This window comes from Battus philenor, unplaced genomic scaffold (genome assembly GCF_028537555.1).
Source record: "Battus philenor isolate CCGP_79_NKW_IND1 unplaced genomic scaffold, ilBatPhil1.0.hap1 SCAF_12, whole genome shotgun sequence".
Lineage (NCBI taxonomy): Eukaryota > Metazoa > Arthropoda > Insecta > Lepidoptera > Papilionidae > Battus > Battus philenor.
The window spans coordinates 4,458,699-4,478,709 of NW_027181674.1; the positions used below are offsets into that span (position 1 = coordinate 4,458,699).

The 20,011-nt window shown below is 33.9% G+C and overlaps 2 protein-coding genes across 2 annotated transcripts; both read left to right on the top strand.

Annotated features, from left to right (window-relative positions):
* The first annotated feature begins 532 nt into the window (after positions 1-532).
* On the top strand, positions 533-6,294 carry LOC137932826 (uncharacterized). The gene is made up of 8 exons (XM_068776500.1): positions 533-555; positions 1,009-1,261; positions 1,927-2,034; positions 2,383-2,801; positions 2,877-2,979; positions 3,059-3,154; positions 5,446-5,601; positions 6,235-6,294. Exons 1-8 carry the CDS (start codon positions 533-535, stop codon positions 6,292-6,294), a joined length of 1,218 nt encoding a protein of 405 aa, XP_068632601.1.
* Positions 6,295-10,857: 4,563 nt separating this feature from the next.
* LOC137932827 (uncharacterized) lies at positions 10,858-15,959 on the top strand. The gene is made up of 7 exons (XM_068776501.1): positions 10,858-10,911; positions 11,437-11,544; positions 11,851-12,269; positions 12,345-12,447; positions 12,528-12,623; positions 14,934-15,089; positions 15,900-15,959. The coding sequence occupies exons 1-7, from the start codon at positions 10,858-10,860 to the stop codon at positions 15,957-15,959; spliced, it is 996 nt and encodes a 331-aa protein (XP_068632602.1).
* The last annotated feature ends 4,052 nt before the right edge of the window (positions 15,960-20,011 follow it).

Below are 20,011 nucleotides of genomic sequence, written 5' to 3' on the forward strand. Positions count from 1 at the left end.
TCCTCCCCACGGATCCAATGCGGATTACTGTCGTATACTTTTTGGATTCTCAATCCTAGGATGGTGCGTTTATTGCCGGTACTTATTTTATTTTTACATCATGACTTATTTATTTGTATATTCCAAATTTAAGCACATGAAATTTACTCAAACATACTGAACACCTAACAGAAATTCTTTTTATATTTAATCTATAAACTTAGTAACATTTTTTATTATTCTTATAAATCTAACATTTTTCTATGTTTAAACAAACTCGCAAAATGAACGCAAAACTCAACGAATCGAAATCTTAACTAATAATATGACTTTGCATGTAAAATAACAAAGCTTTGCTTATTATTAATAATATTTCTTTAAATTTCTCCTGATCAAGATTTATTTATTCATAAAATTCTTTGTGGTATAAAATTTTCATTTTTTCATATTTAATTACGTACAATGGAAACATTATTGCCACGTCATGACACTTCAGTTCAGTTCTTTTTCACTTTTCATAACAAGACCAACTTGCAACTAAGACGTTACAGAAATGGCGGAAGAGAAGCAAGAATTGTGAGTTAAACTATTTATGATACTGAAAATATTTGATAAAATAAGAAAACATTGTTGTAATAAATAAAATTAATTAATATGATTTATTAAGTATTTTTATGAAAATTTTCTTAGTAAAATATTAGATTTTCGAGTTAGCCCATAATGATAACGATGATAGGTGTAACAAAAATCAACAGGACTTACAATTAATCAAGTTCGAATTGGTTGACAGTTTAATTTCTCTTTTAAAAGAAAGAAAGTAAAATGCTTAGTTAACAGTAAAAACTTGAATATTTATTAATTTATTCCATTTTATAAAGATCATCACACATATGGCCACAGATTGTAAAGTTAGGAAAACAAATGAAAATAAGTGAAATGAATCATTCGTTGTCCGTTTTGCTACGAAATTTGGGCTATACCAGACAAGTATAAAAAAGTAGTCAAAGATTTTACTCTTTTTTATTTCAGACAATCACCGAAAAATCAACCATTTTATCGAAATTTGGCACTTATAATGAACATATATGGTTTGGGAAAACGCGAATGGTGGGGCTACGAACCAGCAAATAAAATTATGTTATTTCATAGAAAATTTATTATATTTATTGCTCCAATCTGCATAGTATCAGAATTAATGTATATAGCACTTTACTACAGAAAAGTACCATCCAGAACACTCCGCACGTTTTTCATAATGTTTCCTGTGAACTGCATAACAAACGTAAGAGCAAATTATGTTTCAAAGTCAATATTAAATTCAAAATAGTTTTATAAGATTATTACAACTATCTGTAATCGTCGGCTTAAAATTAAATATGTGCTACTTCGTGACGCGCCACGAACTGATAACTAACAAGAAATTCACTGCGGCTTGTAATTTCATTTTGATGATTGTATTAACAAAAAAAATATTGTTTCCTAAAATTGTAACAATACATTTAGTCTGAAATAGAGCAACATGCCTTTTGGAAGAGTCTATGCTTAACAATTTCAAATAAATAAATACAAACACTTAATATTTTTTAATGAAGTATGAATGTTTTTTTTTTTTTTTTATAGAGGCCCAATATAACATATAGAGGCCCAATCAAACGTTACGTCCACCGCCTTGGTGACGGACGACCTTTGTTAGGTCGTCGAAAGTTGTTGAAACTAGTTGTAGGCGGATTCTACTGGAATTTTATGGGCCAGACCAATTACTAAAATGATGGCAATGATGAAATTATACATCATATTAAGTCATTCAGTTATGTATTATAAAAGATCACTAGGTGATCAAATTATAATAATAATGATTAAAGTTTTTAACCACGCGTGTAGAGTAACATATAATATTGATCTTGCTACGCACGTTCAAAACCTATTTATTTATTTATTTATTTACAGATCTGCATAAGATCCGCCCAGACGAAGAGTTTTAAAAAAATAATGAAGCTGTTTATGGACAAAATTCATCTGATTAATTACTGTGACGATGATGAATTAGTGAAAAAGGTAGGCACGATGTTATCTGTCTTACGCTTGCGCGGCGATTATCCACGTCCTTGACTGTCATAGGCCACCCAGTGGGGGGACATGTTCATACGCACCTGAATAATTTCACTTTTCGTTTTAGCTTATACACTAACACACTCTTGTAAGACTTTTCTATTCGCGGCTGAGGTGTTCCTTCACTATTCATAAACGAAAACCAATGAAACCAGCTATTGCAAACAGATATTTATATGCGCGATCGTTCGACGTGAAACTAACTTCTATATTCATATTTACAAATGTCGTAACTCTTTAACTGTTTACACTTTTTTCGTTCATTTATTTAAAAAAAAATATTTTCTTCAACAGAAGGTGAAGAAAGCAGAATATTACACACGATTTTCGGGATATTTCCTTTGCCTTTGTCTGTTGACAGCTTGGGTGTTATGGTACAGTGCGCAGATAAGGCTTTTGTATAAAAACGTAGACGAAATTAAAAATCAGACCGTAACATTAGAAACTGTGATGCATTTGTGGATGCCTTTCGACTATTTCTACAATATTAGGAACTGGGCAGTCGTTCATGCGATCAACGCGTATCTAGGCTTAATAGCTTGTTTCGGAATATTTACATACAATACTCTTAATTATATTTTTATCTTTCACCTTATTGGTCACGTACAGATTTTGAAGCATAAATGTCGTACGGAGTTTTTTAAAAATTTAGACGATCGCGATATGAGCAAAAAGCTGAAGGAAGTCATAAAACATCATACTTTTATAATCGGGTAAATAAAACAGGTCAATTTGAATAAATTTACATAAAAACTAACCTTCTATTAATATTAATTTATGACACGCAGGGTGTTTAGATGCACACAGAAGGCTTTCGGCGTTAATGTAACAGCAAATTATTGTCACAACTTACTCAGCGACAGTCTTTTAATGTACGAAATTTTATTGGGGGTATGTATGATACATAACAAGAAATATTAAATTGTGTATTTCATGCATTTTTTTTAAAACTTCGTTCCTTTCGTTTCAGAACAAAAAATATTCTGCATTATACGTCATACTCTTGTTAGTCTTCTTGGGCGGACTTATTTTAACTTCACTAGTAATGGAGGAAATTCGACGAGAAGTATGAATAAATTAATAACAACGTTTTTGTAATGCATTTCTCGTCTTGAGAAAGATCTTATTTTTATCTCGTAATGACAAAAGTAATGATTATAGTAGAACTTACGGCTTACATCTAACAAAAACAAGACTACACATTAAGACAGGATATGTTATAAATAAAATTAAGAGTAGTAAACACATAAATAACGGAGCGATCCGTAAAGCTGAGCAATATAGCCTAGAGGATTGGTAAGTTGAAGTGGTAGGTGGCCGGACTTGAGGCTCTGGAGTGAAAACCATGGACAGACGAGTGTAGCGTAAGAACTCCACCCACAAGGTGGACAGTCGACATTGTGGGGATCCTCGGAAGACACTCGATGCAGACTACTTGCTATCAGTCTATTGGAAATTGCTATTGGATGTACTACAAGTTATGCTGCAAGATCTAGCTGATCTGAAGCCGATCTAGGCTTTGTGCAGCTTCATTGATTTTAAGCCCATGAAAACAGAGGTCCACGGACTAAAAAATTTTACGCTGGCGATCGTATCCCAGTTACGGCAAAGACGTACACACGCGGAGAATTACACCAAATACATAATAATGATACCTTATTTGGTATTGGTATTCTTAGCTCTAGCTTTGCCTATCTCGTTGGCGAGAGGCCACAAGTGGACGGATTTTTATGTTTTTTTATGTCAAAGATAAAGACGGGAGGTTGGTTTCGTTTTCGGGAGGGCCTTGGGAGACCACTTGTTGGGGTTGGGCGGTCAGTTGCTTGGGAGCAACCGTTGGAGAAGGCTTGCGTACGGTTTGTTTGGCCGGGCTAGCCGATGGGGAGGCAGTTTTGGAAGTACTGCCGCCGTGAGAGAGGGAGGGTGCAGCACGAAGTGGCCTTCTCCTCTTGTTGGTGACAAGGGTGAAGTCGTCGTCGGTTCGGGGTACTGACTTCGGTCCGTCGATCTCCATCTCCGAGTCCGAGCCTAAATACTCGGATCCGGAGGTGCAGTCCGATGAACCGTCGCTCAGCTACGGGTCCTCGATGGAAAACGAATTTCGCTCTTCATAGCGGGCGTGGATGTCTGATGAGTCACCCAGGAAGCGGGTGGGACGGTCCGAAGTTTTTAATGGCCATCTTACGACCGAAAGTGATGACCGGATCCTTGCCGATAGGAGGACTCGTGTAACGATGCCAGGATTGCGCCATTATTGAGTGGAGTGGTGAAGGTGAGGTCTAACAACTCAGCACCTCCCAGCCGAACGTCAAGGGGGACGGAGGATACTGCGAGCACGGAACGATAGAGAGCGCGGGTTCGCGGGAGTCTTAATGAAGTGACATAAGTGGTCACCCTGGGCACCCCTATGTCGAGCACGTAGCTCGGGAGCGGCTTGCTTCGTGACCTGGCACGTCGAAGGAGCCGTCCGGACCGAAGCGGCAGGAGCAGCGCATAACCGTTCACAAACTGAACGTGCGTTCTCTACCGGTTCTTAGGGACGACGTTAGACGTTCTCTAACATCTAGAAACAATAGTCTGCGTCAGCTATTAAGGGAGGCGGGGAAGTCCGAAGACACTTCCAAACGCTGTGCGCAGAAATTTCTTGCACCGGGGTGCAAGGCAGCGAACCTAATTGCAAGTCAGCAATACGGGAGGTTAGCAATGGTGTGCGTGCGTGTGTGTCCTATTGGAAATCTACTAGGAAGGCCTTTATTCAGCAGTAGACATTTTACGGATTTTAATATCACACTCGTCCATAACACGAAGTATTAATAAAGTAAAACACAATGCAGTTGGCATATGCTAGCCACATTTTCTACCTACACTACTAAGTGTGAGTGTGTAGTTTTTGATCTGTGATTGTTTGATTAGACAGACGTGTAGTTTTTTTAATTGTCAGTAATTTAAAACTATAAATTTGTATTATTAAATAAAATGAAATACGAAAATTTAAAAATAACATAAAGATAGTCAAAAATGTAGTTTACTGGTTAATTAGTAAAAAAAATATACGTCTACATTTTTATTTTATTATTATACATAATGAAACTTTCATAGTTCCTGTATATACACCCACATAAACCAATTAAATAAACTGGCTGACCAATGTAACAAATTTAGAAATAACAAAATCAAGTTACAATAAAATGAAAAACAAATCAAGGATATACGTATGTATGCCGCTGTTGTGTATCTCGACACCTTTACATGAATTTAAAGAATTTTGATTGCGAAAGGATTCTCAGAGAAAATAAAGGACCGAAAATAAATGCTTTTTTTCTAATCATTTTTTGTTTGACTATTTGATAATTTCAGAGCGATGACTTGGCGGATGCGATATACGCTCTACCGTGGGAGAACATGTCAATTTCCAACCAGAAAACTGTGATGATGATATTGGCACGTGTTCAGCCTCCTTTGGAGTTTATATCAGCGGGAGGTCTCAGAGCTGGTGTTCGACCAGCAATATCGGTTAGTTTAAGATCGGTAACTTTGTATCCACTAACGTATACTGCCACTAACTAACTACTGTCCCTAACTATTTTTTATTGTTCAAATGGGTTTAAATTATTTTATTTTTTTCTTACAGTTCGCTTCTGTCATCCCTCACAAGTTCTTTTAGTATGTCAGTTTTCGTTCTTTGCATTTTCATGTATTCTTTTTATTCTATAGAAAATTATTAATATCATTTCAGTCATAGAATGACTTCCTGTGGACATAGGACATTCTCATAGAATTTCATTAGGACGGGTTAGAAGCGGCCAGCATATAGCATCTTCCTACGAGTTTTGCAAGGTCGACTGTCCATCCTCAAGATGTACTGCGCTGAGTTTACCGGTCCGTGCTCTCCGCTCCAGAACCTCATGGCTAGAATTGCTAAATGTTCTGCGTGGGATATGACCCGCCAACAACCTCTATAATTAGCTAATCTGCATGGCTATATCGGTTTCTTTAGTACATCTACGAATCTAATTACACTCGAAACGCTCTCATAAAAAAATCTCGAGCAGATACGTCTGCATATCTCTCTAAACGTGAGCTTGTCAATGACTAACTTCTCTAGCTTTGGCAGATACCTAATACAATTTCTCGTTTATTTTTCAGATCATGCAATCTACATTTTCTTACTATGTTATGTTAAAATCAACAATAAATGTTGAATAATAACTTCCGCACATGGGATTTATAAGAAAGACAAGTTTCAATCAGTTTATATTCTAACAATTGCACGAATTTCGTTTGTTTTACTTATTATTAATAGCTTAGCTACAAATTAGATTATAAGAGTGTTAAGTTCGTAAAAATTCGTCAGGTGAAAAATGTTTCGAAATGTTCAGACGGTTTTATTTATGAGAATTCTGTGAGATAATTATGACAATTAAAAATATTGTAAATATCTTGTTTATTATTTTTATCTGTTCATTTTTTCTCCCGCACCAAAAAGTACAAAATAATAAGAAAAATCCAACGACGCCTATCTAGAAAATTATCAATGGTACAGTTACTGTCGCTAACCATTGAAATTTGTTAATAGTAAATGATACTTACAAAACAATCCCTTCCGGGGATATTTAATCCTCACGTTTATTTATTGTTTATTTGCTTGAATTTGAAAACCTGTACAGTCACGAAAAAAAATTATTCCGGACACCAAATATTAATGTAATCGGTACGAAAGAAGGGGCCTCATAGAATATTTACGGTTTTATTCTTTTTCATTCTCTTTTTGAATGAATTATTATAAGATAAGAAAACGTGACTGTCGTGTCCATTTTAATACCTAGATGGTATGTATTTATATATGGTTAAAGACCGAGTGATAGGATTACGTTCTATTGTATAAACATTTATTAATTTCTTTAAAAAAGGAATTTATTTAAAAAATTCTCCTACATGTATATCATTTGAAGTTTATGCTGCAATTCGCAACAATAAAGTGTTTTACACTTTTTTAGTTCAAAACATTTATTATTAATTCTTTTTCACCTATTCTTCTATTTCCCAGCGCTAAGTTAAAATGCCTGATAGTACATACCCGTGACTCAAAAAAAAGCTGATGGTTTTGCAGACATAAGTTGTGGTTCTCAGTTATAATTATTGAATTTTAATAAAAATAAAAAGTCTTGTAACTTTACATGAGCCAGAAAGCCTTTATTTACAATACTTTAGAATTTTCATAAACGGTTACTTCAAATACTTTTTCAGTGTTTTTTCTTCATTGAAGACACGTATAAAACTTTGTGTTGAATTGACTTAGCTAATTGAAAAAATGGAAAAGCTGTCGATCTGAACTATTAAATCTAAAAAAAATATCTCCAAAATTTGCGTATATCGGATACAGTCTATGTAAATGTTTATATACATTTCCACCACATGATATTACCATGAAAATTATTCTTTTAAAATTTCCACTTTATTTTACTGTTTTCTATTTGTTTGTATTGTGTGTTTTTGTCTGTTTTCTATTTACAGCAATACACCCTGTATTTTTTTTTATTATATTCGGAAAACAAACAGTGTCTTATAACTACAATTAGAAACCTAAATAAAAACTATACACCAATTACATGTTTTCGCACATTGATACACAAACATAAAAAACGCAGAAAGTAAAAAACAATAAAAAACACATTATTGCCTTTAAGTTGAGCTAACACACTAGAGTTAATATGAAGCTATCATCACGCTCCAGAACTGTCAAACCACGCCTTCGATAAAGTTTGTTTAAAATTATGCGTGTTAGAGACAAACAAATCTAGTTCGGGGTACCGAGCTAGTTTGTTCATCTCTCTCGCTGATCTTATAAAGAAGGAATTTTGTCTGTAAATTGATGTACATTTAGGAATGTTAAGATACATAGGCTGTCTAATTGTCCTATTTGGAACAACTAAGTGAACATGAGTTAGCAAGTGTGGAGTATCTACTAAACTTTGTGCAATATTCACTAAAAAAACAATGTCTGCAATTGTCCTTCTTTCTTGAAGTGGTAAAATGTGGTGTCTGATGCACCTTGAGATATAATTTGAATCGAACTTTCTGCATTTGTATTGCTTGGTATCACACGATAAAATAGTGATGATTATACCAATTGAATACCTGTCAATTTATTTTAGGTGTAAAGGCTTTAAATGGGTGAGTTTATAGCTCATTGATTTTTTAATAGTGTGTACCATACGTTAATTGACGTCAAATGAGCTACACATTAACTTTTTTGAAGCTTCTGCACCTATAAACTTGTCAGTCTGTAATTAAAAATAAATATGTTTAAAAATCGAATTCTAGAATGCTAATTTAAAACAAATAATGGTAAACACATTTCCTTTGATAATGAACGGTACAATTTATCACATTAAAATGATCAAAGAAGTGTCCGTGGGTCGAGGAAACCTTTCTACAAATTAAAGACACATCAACAAACAAAGAGTCATTTAAATTAATTTAAAGCCACCGGTGTTGTCTGCCGGTGTCCATTGCACTTTTATATTTCTAATTTTTAATGTGTGTAAATGTGAAACAAAAGGCGTTTAACAATGAAGTATTCGCATTTATTTCATACATTGTAAATCTTGGGATTTTTTTTTTATTTTCCTGGTGATAATAATACTGCAAGTATTATTTAAAATATATATTCTTTTAAAACCTGATGGTAATGGTGCGAGCACCAGGTAGAAGTAAAATCTCTTAAGGTTGTTAAAAGATTTAGGCAACTCAACACCGAACATCAACTCTAAAGCTGCCTTGGTCGGTGAAGATGAACGCCAATGGATTGTAAGCTAGCCTCATTGAACTAACTATCTCCTATATCCTATCCCCGAGCATCGAACTTGACTCGTCTCTCTGCAACGTAATGGTAACATTTCAGTGTTGAGTATAAAAGAAGTTACTTGTATTTTTATAATATGTACGACATACTAGTACATATTATAATAATACTATGTCATTTATGATGTACATGTGTACACATAACATTTATAATGTTATTGTGTATACTTTAAATGAGGAAGTTTTTAACAGTTATTGTTAGCGATAATTTTTTTTTAAATAGTATAGATGAGCATCTATATGAGGCGGAAAAGAAGAAGAACCCTGAATGTATCCTTATAACACTAGGGGTTCAATTAGGAACTCTTCCGGAGGGAATAACTGATCGTTGAAAATATTAATAATTTATGAAAATATTTGTACAAACGATTATTAATTTTTTTTTGAATGTGTTTTGTTTTTCTAGAAAAATATATTTTCTTGCTTAGTTAATTATTAATGTAGTAGTGTGAAAGTAATTATTATTAATTCCAGTTTCTCTCTGATATCTAAGAATAGGAGTAATTACTTTCCTCGAGAAAAAGAATAAAGAAAAAAATTACAATGTTGCTAATCGCGATTGAGAAATGTCAAATTAGATGCCAATAACTGGTACAGAGTACGGTTATTAAACCTTTAATCTTTCGCAACTGTCTAAGAGACAGTGTGCAGCCTGCTATCCTCCCCACGGATCCAATGCGGATTACTGTCGTATACTTTTTGGAATCTCAATCCTAGGATGGAGCGTTTATTGACGGTACTTATTTTATTTTTACACACTTGTGACTTATTTATTTTTATATTCCAAATTTAAGCACATGAAATTTACTCAAGCATACTGAACACCTAACAGAAATTCTTTTTATATTTAATCCATAAGTCCATCCATATAATTTTATATTTAATTAATAATATTTCTTTAAATTTCTCCTGATCAAGATTTATTTATTCATAAAATTCTTTGTGGTATAAAATTTTCATTTTTTCATATTTAATTTCATACAATGGAAACATTATTGTCACGTCATGACACTTCAGTTCAGTTCTTTTTAACTTTTCATAACAAGACCAACTTGCAACTAAGACGTTACAGAAATGGCGGAAGAGAAGCAAGAATTGTGAGTTAAACTATTTATGATACTGAAAATATTTGATAAAATAACAAAACATTGTTATAATAAATAAAATTTATTAATATGATTAATTAAGTACTTTTATGAAAATTTTCTTAGTAAAATATTAGATTTTCGAGTTAGCCCATAATGACAACGATGATAGGTGTAACAAAAATCAACAGGACTTGTAAGTAATTGTAATTAATCAAGTTCGAATTCGTTAACAGTTTAATTTCTCTCTTAAAAGAAAGAAAGTAAAGTGCTTAGTTAACAGATCTTTATATGTAAATGCTTAGTCATACATATACAAAGATCATCACACATATGGTCACAGATTGTAAAGTTAGGAAAACAAATGAAAATAAGTGAAATGAATCATTTGTTGTCCGTTTTGCTACGAAATTTGGGCTATACCAGACAAGTATAAAAAAGTAGTCAAAGATTTTGTTCTTTTTTTTTTCAGACAATCACCAAAAAATCAACCATTTTATCGAAGTTTGGCATTTATAATGAACATATATGGTTTGGGAAACCGCGCATGGTGGGGCTACGAACCAGCAAACAAAATTATGTTATTTCATAGAAAATTTATTATATTTATTGCTCCAATCTGCATAGTATCAGAATTAACGTATATAGCACTTTACTACAGAAAAGTATCATCCAGAACACTCCGCACGTTTTTCATAATGTTTCTCCTGAACTGCATAACAAATGTAAGAGCAATTTATGTTTCAAAGTCAATGTTAAATTTAAAAATAGTTTTATAAGATTATTACAACTATCTGTAATCGTCGGCTTAAAATTAAATATGTGCTACTTCGTGTCGCGCCACGAACTGATAACTAACAAGAAATTCACTGCGGTTTGTAATTTCATTTTGATGATTGTGTTAACAAAAAAAAATTGTTTTCATAAAATTATAACAATTCATTTAGTCTGAAATAGAGTAACATGCCTTTTGGAAGAGTCTATGCTTAACAATTTTAAATAAATAAATACAAACACTTAATATTTATTACTGAAGTATGAATGTTTTTTTTTAATTTTGTATGTAATTACAAATTGTGTAATAACATATAGAGGCCCAATCAATCAAACGTTACGTCCACCGTCTTGGTGACGGACGACCTTTGTTAGGTCGTCGAAAGTTGTTAAAACTAGTTGTAAGCGGATTCTACTTGAATTGTATAGGCCCGACCAATTACTAAAATGATGGCTATGATGAAATTATACATCATATTAAGTCATTCAGTTATGTATTATAAAAGATCACTAGGTGATCAAATTATAATAATAATGATTAAAGTTTTTAACCACGCGTGTAGAGTAACATATAATATTGACCTTGCTTCGCACGTTCAAACCCTATTTATTTATTTATTTACAGATCTGCATAAGATCCGCCCAGACAAAGAGTTTTAAAAAAATAATGAAGCTGTTTATGGACAAAATTCATCTGATTAATTACTGTGACGATGATGAATTAGTGAAAAAGGTAGGCACGATGTTATCTGTCGTAGGCCACCCAGTGGGGGGACATATTCATACACACCTGAATAATTTCACTTTTCGTTTTAGCTAATACACTAACACACTAATGTAAGACTTTTCTATTCGCGACTGTGTTCCTTCAATATTTATAAACGAAAACCGATGAAACCAGCTATTGCAAACAGATATTTATATGCACGATTGATCGACGTGAAACTAACCTCTATATTCATATTTACAAATATCGTTACTCTTTAACTGTTTACACTTTTTTCGTACATTTATTTAAAAATTTTATTTTCTTCAACAGAAGGTGAAGAAAGCAGAATATTACACACGATTTTCGGGATATTTTCTTTGCCTTTGTCTGTGGACAACTTGGGTGTTATGGTTCGGTACGCAGATAAAGCATTTGTATGAAAACATAGAGGAAATTAAAAATCAGACCGTCATGTTAGAAACTGTGATGCATTTGTGGATGCCTTTTGACTATTTCTACAATATTAGGAACTGGGCAGTCGTTCATGCGATCAACGCGTATCTAGCCTCAATAGCTATTTACGGAATATCTACATACAATACTCTTAATTACATTTTTATCATTCACCTTATTGGTCACGTACAGATTTTGAAGCATAAATGTCGTACGGAGTTTTCTAACAATTTAGACGATCGCGATATGAGCAAAAAGCTGAAAGAACTCATAAAACATCATACTTTTACAATCGGGTAAATAAAACAGGTCAATTTGAATAATTTTACATAAAAACTAACCTTCTTTTAATATTAATTTATGACACGCAGGGTGTTTAGATGCACACAGAAGGCTTTCGGCGTTAATGTAACAGCAAATTATTGTCACAACTTACTCACCGACAGTCTTTTAATGTACGAAATTTTATTAGGGGTATGTATGATACATAACAAGAAATATTAAATTGTGTATTTTATACATTTTTTTTAAAAACTATGTACCTTTCGTTTCAGAACAAAAAATATTCTGCATTATACGTCATACTCTTGTTAGTCTTCTTGGGCGGACTTATTTTAACTTCACTAGTAATGGAGGAAATTCGACGAGAAGTATGAATAAATTAATAACAACGTTTTTGTAATGCATTTCTCATCTTGAGAAAAATCTTATTTATTATCTCCTTCTGACATAAGTAATGATTATAGTAGAAGTTACGACTTATATCTAACAAAAACAAGACTACACATTAAGACAGGAAATGTTATAAATAAAGTTAAGAGGTAAACACATGGATAGTGGGGAGATCGGTAAAGCTGAGCAATATAGCCTAGAGGACTGGTAAGTTGAAGTGGTAGGTGGCCGGACTTGAGGCTCTGGAGTGAAAACCATGGACAGGCGAGTGTAGCGTAAGAACTCCACCCACAAGGTGGACAGTCGACATTGTGAGGATCCTCGGAAGACACTCGATGCAGACTATTTGCTATCAGTCTATTGGTAATTGCTATTGGATGTACTACAAGTTATGCTGCAAGCCGATCTAGGCTTTGTGCAGCTTCATTGATTTTAAGCCCATGAAAACAGAGGTCCACGGACCAAAAAATTTTACTCTGGAGATCGTACCCCAGTTATGGCAAAGACGTACACACGCGGAGAATTATACCAAATACATAATAATGATACCTTATTTGGTATTGGTATTCTTAGCTCTAGCTTTGCCTATCTCGTTGGCGAGAGGCCACAAGTGGACGGATTTTCATGTTTTTTTTGTCGAGGATAAAGACGGGAGGAGGAGGTTTGGTTCCGTTTTCGGGAGGGCCTTGAGAGGCCACTTGTTGGGGTTGGGCGGTCAGTTGCTTGGGAGCAACCGTTGGAGAAGGCTTGCGTACGGCTTGTTTGGCCGGGCTAGCCGATGGGGAGGCAGTTTTGGAAGTACTGCCGCGGTGAGAGAGGGAGGGTGCAGCACGAAGTGGCCTTCTCCTCTTGTTGGTGACAGGGGTGAAGTCGTCGTCGGTTCGGGGTACTGACTTCGGTCCGTCGATCTCCATCTCCGAGTCCGAGCCTAAATACTCGGATCCGGAGGTGCAGTCCGATGAACCGTCGCTCAGCTATGGGTCTTCGATGGAAAGCGAATTTCGCTCTTCATAGCGGGCGTGGATGTCTGATGAGTCACCCAGGAAGCGGGTGGGACGGTCCGAAGTATTTAATGGCCATCTTACGACCGAAAGTGATGACCGGATCCTTGCCGATAGGAGGACTCGTGTAACGATGCCAGGATTGCGCCATTATTGAGTGGAGAGGTGAAGGTGAGGTCTAACAACTCAGCACCTCCCAGCCGAACGTCAGGGGGGACGGAGGATACTGCGAGCACGGAACGATAGAGAGCGCGGGTTCGCGGGAGTCTTAATGAAGTGACATAAGTGGTCACCCTGGGCACCCCTATGCCGAGCACGTAGCTCGGGAGCGGCTTGCTTCGTGACCTGGCACGTCGAAGGAGCCGTCCGGACCGAAGCGGCAGGAGCAGCGCATAACCGTTCACAAACTGAACGTGCGTTCTCTACCGGTTCTTAGGGACGACGTTAGACGTTCTCTAACATCTAGAAACAATAGTCTGCGTCAGCTATTAAGGGAGGCGGGGAAGTCCGAAGACACTTCCAAACGCTGTGCGCAGAAATTTCTTGCACCGGGGTGCAAGGCAGCGAACCTAATTGCAAGTCAGCAATACGGGAGGTTAGCAATGGTGTGCGTGCGTGTGTGTCCTATTGGAAATCTACTAGGAAGGCCTTTATTCAGCAGTAGACATTTTACGGATTTTAATATCACACTCGTCCATAACACGAAGTATTAATAAAGTAAAACACAATGCAGTTGGCATATGCTAGCCACATTTTCTACCTACACTACTAAGTGCGAGTGTGTAGTTTTTGATCTGTAATTGTTTGATTAGACAGACGTGTAGTTTTTTTAATTGTCAGAAATTTAAAACTATAAATTTGTATTTTTAAATAAAATGAAATAAGATAATTTAAAAAAAAAATTAATAAAACTTAAAGATAGTCAAAAATGTAGTTTACTGGTTAATTAGTAAAAAAAATATACGTCTACATTTTTATTTTATTATTATACATAATGAAACTTTCATAGTTCCTGTATATACACCCACATAAACCAATTAAATAAACTGACTGACCAATGTAACAAATTTAGAAATAACAAAATCAAGTTACAATAAAATGAAAAACAAATCAAGGATATACGTATGTGTGCCGCTGTTGTGTATCTCGACACCTTTACATGAATTTAAAGAATTTTGATTGCGAAAGGATTCTCAGAGAAAATAAAGGACCGAAATATATAATATATAATAAATAATAAAAGCTTTTTTTCTAATCTTTCTTTGTTTGACTATTTGATAATTTCAGAGCGATGACTTGGCGGATACAATATACGCTCTACCGTGGGAGAACATGTCAATTTCCAACCAGAAAACTGTGATGATGATATTGGCACGTGTTCAGCCTCCTTTGGAGTTTATATCAGCGGGAGGTCTCAGAGCTGGTGTTCGACCAGCGATATCGGTACATTTTTAATTATTCAAAATTTAAAGCTACTGCCTCATGTACAATTCAACTACTAAGCGTTAATTTTCAATCCTCTAACGTATAACTAACTACTGCCCCTAACTCTTTTTTTATTGCTCATATGGGGTTATCGTAACGAACATGCCTTCATATTTTTTAATATTACATATTATTTTAAACATTTTTAACATAAATAAAGCAGCTTAGCATTTTTTAAAAATTACCGTATCTTAAATCTATGACAGGGTCTTCTATTTCAAATTATTTTCAACTATTTTTTTTTTGTTAGCGTTGTTCTCTTCTGTTATCCCTCACAAGTTCTTTTACTATATCTTTTTTTGGTTTTTGCATTTTCTTGTATTCTCTTTTTTTCTTTAGTAAGTTATCATTATCATTTCAGTTATAAAATGACCACTGCTGTACAAAGGCCTCTCTCATAGATTTTCATTAAGACGGGTTAGAAGCGGCCGGCATATAGCATCTTCCAACGAGCTTTGCAAGGTCGACTGTCCATCCACAAGGTGTATTGCGCTGAGTTTACCGGTCCGTGGTCTCCGCTCCAGAACCTCATGGCTAGAATGGCTAAATATTCGGCGTGGGATACGGCCCACCAACTACCGCTATAATTTGCTAATCTGCAGGGCTGTGTCGGTTTCTTTAGTACATCTACGAATCTAAATAAAATCGCTCTCATAAAGAAATCTCGAGCAAATCCCGCTAAACGTGAGCTTGCATATGTCTAACTTGCCTAGCTTTGGGAGATATATAGATATATACCTAATACAATTTCTCGTTTTTTTTTTTCAGATCATGCAATCTACATTTTCTTACTATGTTATGTTAAAATCAACAATAAATGTTGAATAATAAGTTCCGCACATGGGATTTATAAGAAAGACAAGTTTCAATCTCTTTATACTCTAACAATTGCACGAATTTCGTTTGTTTAACTTATTATTAATAGCTTGACTACAGATTAGATTATTAGAGTTTTTAGTACTTAAAAATTCGTCAGGTAAAAAAAATCTAAATGTTCATACGGTTTTATTTATTAGAAACCTCTGAGATAATTATGACAATTAAAATTGTTGTGAATATTCTGTTAATTATTTACATCTGTCCATTTACTGTCCCGCACCGAAAATATACAAAATAATAAAAAATAGCCAACAACGCCTATCTATAAAATTAATAATTGTCCAGTTACTTTCGCTAACCATTCCAATTTGTTTATAGTAAGTGATACTTACAAAACAACCCTTCCGGGGATATTAAAACGTCTTATAAATCTGAGGCCGAGATACACCCTCAACTATCCGAAGAAACCAGTAATAAACCAAATAGTTTATAAAGTAATTTGCAGCGAATCGAAATCAAGTTATACTCGCCGGTGAGTGAACGGTAAATAACGCATAGGTGAAGACAAACACGATCATATCTGATAGAAGTGTTGCTATCCGAAATAGTAAAAATGTTAGTCAGGCAATAGCAAATTAATAGGTTATGTTTCGACGATCTTAAATTGGACAGCCCAAGCTTAAGTCACATCTTTTTGTTCTAGTCTTTCTAGCTATTAAAATAGAAGACAAGTAATATTATTTCGACAACCAAAGTATTCCTATCAGTTAAATTACCTTCGTCTTAATCTCGTTAAATTTAGTTAAATGGCATTAACAATAATATACAATGACAACAATAAAGCGTATAGCGCACGGCGTCTTGCTTTGTAACTTATAAAGCAAAAGATCGGAATAGTCTGCTTGTCAATTTTTTGATTGAAACATGACAGGTGTGCCGTTAATTGAAACAAAGTAGCTATAAGGCCAACAGGCTTTGTCCAATAGGGATGTATCTTAGAATTGTCCTTTACACAGATAAAAGGTACAGAAAAAGCACAACTTGCCAAAATTTCATTATTTTATTTTCGTAAAGAGAATAATATGTGCTAGAATCAATTCCATAGTTGAGACTTTACGAGATTCTTATAAAATCATTAATGAACATTATTCTTTATTTTGAATGTGAAGGATATGAAAATGTTAAGAATTATGAAACAGTAAAGATTTGCGAGTTAAAATGCTCGATAAATAAAAAGTCTTACATTCAAAATCATAATTTAGTCAATAGAGATATTAATGTGAGAATCCCATCATAAGTCGCGTTTTCGTTAACTTGATGTTAAATAAATTGACATAAATGAGCTATGTCTAAACCAACAGTTTCCGATATTGATCGGATTTGGACATCATGATAGTTTCATTCGAGATATTTCACGCCTCTCTAGGGATTTAAAGTAGTTAAGAGAATTAGCTATCAACTTTATAGACTAAAAGATAAATGAATAAAATCAGATTGACAAAGGATTGAAAGAGCTGCTATAGTTATTACTGGAACTGTTCTATTTATTCGCAAAAATGAGAATAAATATTCGCAAAAATATACAAAACTATTTACGGAGCAGTAATACGTTGTTATTACGAGAAATAAAAATAAGCAGTATACTTCTTGTTTTAGTCTATAAAAATTAAATAAATCATTTATGGGAAAAGGTATACGTATGTATTATACAATAAAATTCCACAGTCAATATCAGATGCGCCATTGGAGGAATTTAAATGCTTTATAAAAATATTATTAAAAAATATTTTATTCAATCCAAGAATATACTATACTGATGTTAACGCGTAGAATTAAATGTTGTTGATGCTCACCCAGGAAGCTAATTATTTTCAAGCACTCTTTATAAAACTATATTTGTAAAGTAACTGTAGAGTTTCTCGCCAGCTCTTTTAGTATAACTGCCTTCCGAGTCGATGGTAGCTTTTTGTAGGGAAAACAATACCGACATTTTATGTTGATTATTGAATCAAAAGTACTTATTAGAGCTTATTCGAATAAGAAATATTTTGTTTTGATTTTGATTTAGTAATTTTTAGTCCTTGTGAAGTGCTAGAAAATGTTTCCAGAGTTTGTTTTAAGGAAAAGCCTGTAATGTAGTCGTAAACTTTGATTACTATTGCTATATAGTTACATACAACCGAAGAACAATGCAGATATTTAACTTCAGCGTCAAGCAGATAGAAGGTTTTATAAACCAAAACCCTATGTAAATTTAACACTTCTTTAACTTTTTTACAACTATTCTACACGTGTTAGCTCTGGACCTATTAAAATGAAAGCAATGGAGAAAGAAAGATCATATTGAAGCAATGGAGTAACCTAAAAAACCATTTCTATGCATCGCTTTTTGAGTTATGAGGTTCGCAGAAGCTGGAACCAGTACATTTATTACCATTTACAGAAAGCGTATCACGTCCTGTATGTAAAAAGGTTTCACGCGTAAGAAAGCTTAAGTTATGACAGGCTGATGATGACGACAATACATCATCGGAAGCCCGTCTACTTTTTTTGTGTTACATCAATGAATATCTTAATTTTGCCACATGGATTTTGCGTCCGAAATAAAACATTTATACGAGTATTAATCATTATCATAATTTCAGCGATAGGCGTTGACAGCTGATCATAGGCTTCTCTCATAGATTTCCAATAAGACATCTTGAAAGCGGCCTGCATTCAGTTACCCAGACGGTCAGATATTTTTTTTAAATAGACCCTATTTGGGGCCTCTCGTTTAATCCTTGTATATGAGGGCAAGGACTTTGTTATTCTTAGGGTTTATAGAGTTTTTAAGCTTTTGCTTTTTACTTCTTCTTTCGTGCTTCACAATTTCTCTCATTCTTAAGACTTCTTACATACATCGCTTCTCACTTTTCTTCACGATTCTTTTGATATCAGGGGCAAATTATATTTTTTATTTTAATTATCTTTGTCTTTTTTACTTCCTAATTGTTTACATTTTTGATTTTTTCCTATTGTAATCTGACATATATTTTTCTCTTTTAGTTTTCTTACTTGTTCTATTATACGTGTACATGTCTTATGTTCTTAGAAAATGGGAACCGATGATGATATTAAGGTCGTCTGTCCATCGCTATTAATATAATAATAATAATAATAATATTTTAATAAACCGTACAAATTTAATTATCGTTAGGCTGTGTTAATAACTTCTTACCTGCATTTCCCTATATTTTTTAACGATTAATTTTTTCTATATCTTTCACTTCAGCGCAACATATTATCTTTCATTCGTTTTTCCCATTACGAACTTTAAAGCTCAAAGAGGTTTCAAAAGAAATTATTGTTCTGCAATACCAATGCATCAATTTAAACAAATTTATGAAATATTTTAGGTAAACTTATCTTCGGATATTCGGACCTGACCGAAGGTTTTGTAATATATTATGAATTTCATGCTGTCTTAACGTTTTAAATGACCTTATAATATATAAATAACATAATATGTTACGTTAGGTAGTGGTTGTGTTTTATTGTAATGTGAAATAATTTTAATACAACTTGCATAAATAAATTGCAGGAACAACAAATAAACGATTGAGATTTTTTGTTGGACCATCTCAATTCAGAGTGCATTTTGAATCACTGTCTTTCTTACTTTAAAATAGGGGAATGTAAATATACAAGAACTTGATTTGATTCTAATAATATAAAATTGAGATTTGCTAGTATTGTTGTTTTGACGTACAGAAGTAATTAAAACAATTGGTTTAAAGTAGGATATAAATATACATTTACATACATAATGACACATTTTCACATAAATTATTCCATTGTCATCACCGGTGACAACTTGGCTGGACTGATTACCCTCGTGACAACAGGAAACATTAATTATAATATATAATAATAATATTTTATCAAAGAACAATAACGCTTACTATATATATTTTGTATCATAATATATATTTTATGTACCATTAATATGTTATAAGATTAGACAGACAGGATTCGCACGACAGACAAGAAAAATCGAGGTTTTTAAATATGGTACCGGT